Source organism: Sinocyclocheilus anshuiensis, unplaced genomic scaffold (assembly GCF_001515605.1).
Source record: "Sinocyclocheilus anshuiensis isolate Anshui unplaced genomic scaffold, SAMN03320099.WGS_v1.1 scaffold2366, whole genome shotgun sequence".
NCBI lineage: Eukaryota > Metazoa > Chordata > Actinopteri > Cypriniformes > Cyprinidae > Sinocyclocheilus > Sinocyclocheilus anshuiensis.
This window is the reverse complement of record NW_015557543.1, coordinates 157527-162477: the sequence shown is the minus strand read 5'-3', so window position 1 is coordinate 162477 and position 4951 is coordinate 157527. Positions and strand designations below refer to the sequence as shown.

The following is a 4951-nucleotide window of genomic DNA, read 5'->3' as shown; positions in this document are numbered from 1 at the left end:
TTGCTTGGACAAAATGCTGCACATTTCTTTGTGAAATTGAATTATAACACTATAATAATATACTAATATAGCACTTGTAAATTATTGCTCTTTTGTTGGTTTTGATTGCTTCTATTGTCCTCATTTGTAAGTCGCCTTGGATAAAAGCGTCTGCTAAATAACAAAATTTAAATATAATGTAAATGTAAATAACAAAACTAAATTTGAATTTTAAAACAAGCCCCAAATTAAATAAATATCTTCATATAAACAAATGAAGGCTTTGTCTGTGCTCTTAACATTTAAAATTAGAGGCAACCACTGCATTTTAATCACAGTCCAAACAAAGATGCTGCGTACATGCAACATGAGCAGTTTTTAATCTAAATTACATTGTATAATTTCGAAATTTGAAGCAAAAACAGAATGGTTTGACTTTAGTTTTGTGAAACTATGCATAAAAAATATCTGCATGAAACTGAAACAGCAGACGAGCTGAATGAGACGCAGATTCACTCTCTGCCAGCAGGTGGCGCTTAAAGCGTTTCCTTGGTTTCTGCTGTAAATAAAGCAAAGCTGCACTTATGAACTTTAATATGCAGGGCTCCAGACTGCGACTAAATTTTGTGTGCTGTCGCACTGGCGCGACCACCGCGTTGGTCAACTCATAAGCGCTGCAATTTCTGTTGCATATGAGAAACATCAAAGGGCAAACGAAACTGAAAGCATAACGAAACAGCGCTTAGAGAGTATACCTACTCAGCTACAGCAAAAATGATGCGCATATTGAGGAAACGATGGATGGTTTTCAAGCGAAAGTCAAGTAAAAGACCGCTTCTTAAACCAGACAAGGTGAACATGCTGGTATTCTTGTGGGGGGAAAAAACATGCAAGCACTGTCACCGTTTTACTTTTCTTTTTGTTTTCATTTTTTAAAAACTTATCTGTGCTGTTTACCTTAAGCTATGGCTCTCTTTTATTTATTTGATTCCTCAGTGTTTGCTAAACGTTCTGTAATTTATTAGTCGGTATATAATACAGCATGTGATGTGTGCCATGCCTCATCTTATTCGCTTTTGTTAATAAACGTTTTGTAAGCTAGTTTGTCATTGTATCTTACTGATTTATTGTTGTTGTGCTTTTTAATTAAGAATAACCATCTTAATTATTTCACCAAATAATGAATCCATCTTTTGTTTTAGTCTTAAAAAAGGAAAGGTGTGTAGATGTATGCTGAATCGTCACATATTTAAATCGATTTTCAACCGGCTCGCGATTAATCGTTACATCCCTAATAGTTAGACGTGTTTCAGTTTTTTTTTGTTAGTTATGTAATACAAACAGTAGGCAACAGCCACATTCTATTCATGAAAGAGTCCTGAAAAAAGAAATCTCATGATTTCCACAAAACTATTATGCAGCACAATTGTTTTCAACACCGATAATAATAAGAAATGTTTCTTGAGCAGTAAATCAGCATTTTAGAATGATTTCTGAAGGATCATGTGACACTGAAGACTGGATAATGAGTAATGATGCTGAAAATACAGCTTTTTTTATTGTAATAATGTTTCAGTATATTACTGTTTTTATTGTATTTTAAATGAATGAATAAATAAATACATCAATAAATAAAGCAAGCAAGCATCGGTGAACATAAGAGACATAATATAACATTTAAAAAATCTTACTGACTTTAAACTTTAGAATGTTTTGAATATTTTTTTGTGGACATTGGAGTATTGCATTATTAATTTAGCAACATTCTAAAATCACACTATTGGAATCAACTATATGGAACACCTGGGTTAAATGAGCCAGTTACCTAATTTATGTATGCATGTATTCATTCATTCATTCATTCATTCATTCTTTCATTCTTTCATTCATTTATTATTCAAATAGGTTAATTAGTAGTCTTTTAAAGTTAAACAACTTTTTCATTAAAAATTTTTACTCATGAAATCAAAAGTACTTTAGAAAAATATGAACCGTACTTTTCAGAATCATTTTAAAATCATTTACACTTGCATGAGATGAAGTACCTATTTTATTAGGGACAATTGCCTTCATTTTAGTCACTCAGAGACTACTTAGTTCAAAGCATTTCTCCATGATTGTGACGAAGTGAATGATGGTGGGATTTTTGTCTGATTTGTCATGTTTCTGTGTGTGTCAGGCAGAGTATGTGCAGCTGGTGACGGAGCTCAGGATGACCCGAGCGATTCAGCCGCAGATCAATGCCTTCCTGCAGGGCTTTCACACTTTCATCCCCCCCTCGCTCATCCAGCTCTTTGATGAATATGAGCTGGTCAGTAGATTCCTCCTCTCATCTCTGCATGAGACTCCTGCTTCTATCTCTTTATATTCTTACGTTGCATTTTTCATTTGGAGTTTCACTCTACTATTTTCTCTCCTGTGCTCACTGAAGGAAAAAAAAATAGAAATGTGGTGAAAAAAAAGCATAGTATGTTTTGTAGTATGATGTAAGATGGAAGTCCTGAACACCAGTAAAATGAGATCACTCTTAATTAGCTCAGACAAAGTATATAAGATTAATTCACAACATAAACATAATACTACAGCTTGCATTTGCACAGGTAATACAGTGAATGCACAAGTAAACTGGAACCAAGTTACATGCTTATCAGAATGTGTAAGTGATAATATGCCGTTGTCGACACACTGCCTTTAAAATAGAGAAAATTAACATCTAAAGAATGAAGAATTCACAACAGAGTTACTAAATAGCTAATACTTGTTTCTTGATAAATATTATGTATGTTGATAAATGTGTATATATATATATATATATATATATATATCAAAAGAGCGACCAGTGGGAAGAATGAGTCTGGAGCCCTGATATGCATTATACAGAGGCAAGAGGAAAAGAAAAATACCATCGAAAGACAGTAAGTTCCCCTCAGACATACATTCATATAAACTCCTACCCCTAATTGAATCGCGATTTGTTTAGCATCTCAACCGATTTGAATCGTCACATATTTAAATCGATTTTCAACCGGCTCGCGATTAATCGTTACATCCCTAATAGTTAGACGTGTTTCAGTTTTTTTTTGTTAGTTATGTAATACAAACAGTAGGCAACAGCCACATTCTATTCATGAAAGAGTCCTGAAAAAAGAAATCTCATGATTTCCACAAAACTATTATGCAGCACAATTGTTTTCAACACCGATAATAATAAGAAATGTTTCTTGAGCAGTAAATCAGCATTTTAGAATGATTTCTGAAGGATCATGTGACACTGAAGACTGGATAATGAGTAATGATGCTGAAAATACAGCTTTTTTTATTGTAATAATGTTTCAGTATATTACTGTTTTTATTGTATTTTAAATGAATGAATAAATAAATACATCAATAAATAAAGCAAGCAAGCATCGGTGAACATAAGAGACATAATATAACATTTAAAAAATCTTACTGACTTTAAACTTTAGAATGTTTTGAATATTTTTTTGTGGACATTGGAGTATTGCATTATTAATTTAGCAACATTCTAAAATCACACTATTGGAATCAACTATATGGAACACCTGGGTTAAATGAGCCAGTTACCTAATTTATGTATGCATGTATTCATTCATTCATTCATTCATTCATTCATTCTTTCATTCTTTCATTCATTTATTATTCAAATAGGTTAATTAGTAGTCTTTTAAAGTTAAACAACTTTTTCATTAAAAATTTTTACTCATGAAATCAAAAGTACTTTAGAAAAATATGAACCGTACTTTTCAGAATCATTTTAAAATCATTTACACTTGCAGTACCTATTGTACCTATTTTATTAGGGACAATTGCCTTCATTTTAGTCACTCAGAGACTACTTAGTTCATCCATGATTGCCATGATTGTGACGAAGTGAATGATGGTGGGATTTTTGTCTGATTTGTCATGTTTCTGTGTGTGTCAGGCAGAGTATGTGCAGCTGGTGACGGAGCTCAGGATGACCCGAGCGATTCAGCCGCAGATCAATGCCTTCCTGCAGGGCTTTCACACTTTCATGCTGGTGACGGAGCTCAGGATCACCCGAGCGCGCAGATCACAGATCAATGCCTTCCTGCAGGGCTTTCACACTTTCATCCCCCCCTCGCTCATCCAGCTCAATATGAGCTATGAGCTGGTCAGTAGATTCCTCCTCTCATCTCTGCATGAGACTCCTGCTTCTATCTCTTTATATTCTTACGTTGCATTTTTCATTTGGAGTTTCACTCTACTATTTTCTCTCCTGTGCTCACTGAAGGAAAAAAAAATAGAAATGTGGTGAAAAAAAAGCATAGTATGTTTTGTAGTATGATGTAAGATGGAAGTCCTGAACACCAGTAAAATGAGATCACTCTTAATTAGCTCAGACAAAGTATATAAGATTAATTCACAACATAAACATAATACTACAGCTTGCATTTGCACAGGTAATACAGTGAATGCACAAGTAAACTGGAACCAAGTTACATGCTTATCAGAATGTGTAAGTGATAATATGCCGTTGTCGACACACTGCCTTTAAAATAGAGAAAATTAACATCTAAAGAATGAAGAATTCACAACAGAGTTACTAAATAGCTAATACTTGTTTCTTGATAAATAACATGTATGTATGTATATACGCGTGTGTGTGTGTGTTTTAAGTGTCTACAAAAATTATGATGTTAGACATTTTTTTATGCTTTTTGAAAATTATCGTTATCTAAAATGTTCTTTTCATTGGCTAAAATTATACACTGCAATTTCAGTCATTAACTACTAATGTATGATTATCCAACAATGGAATAACTAAATTTAAAAGAGATTTATTGCTGTCCAAAGACAAAAACTATGATTAAAACAAAACAGACTTAAAGTGATAGTTAACCCAAAAATGAAAAGTCTGTCATTTACTTTGAGTTTCTTTCTTCTGTTGAACACAAAAAACAAAAAAAAAGGATTCCCCCCCCCCCCCACA

At 33.3% G+C, this 4951-nt stretch overlaps 1 protein-coding gene across 2 annotated transcripts in view; it reads left to right on the top strand.

Moving 5' to 3' along the window:
• Positions 1–4951, top strand: part of LOC107679309 (E3 ubiquitin-protein ligase HACE1) — a 35163-nt gene that overhangs the window by 25392 nt on the left and 4820 nt on the right. For both annotated transcript variants that reach the window (XM_016474832.1, XM_016474833.1), the window contains one exon: positions 2159–2290. In XM_016474832.1, the coding sequence (XP_016330318.1) occupies positions 2159–2290 (132 nt within the window). The remainder of the gene's footprint in view (positions 1–2158; positions 2291–4951) is intronic.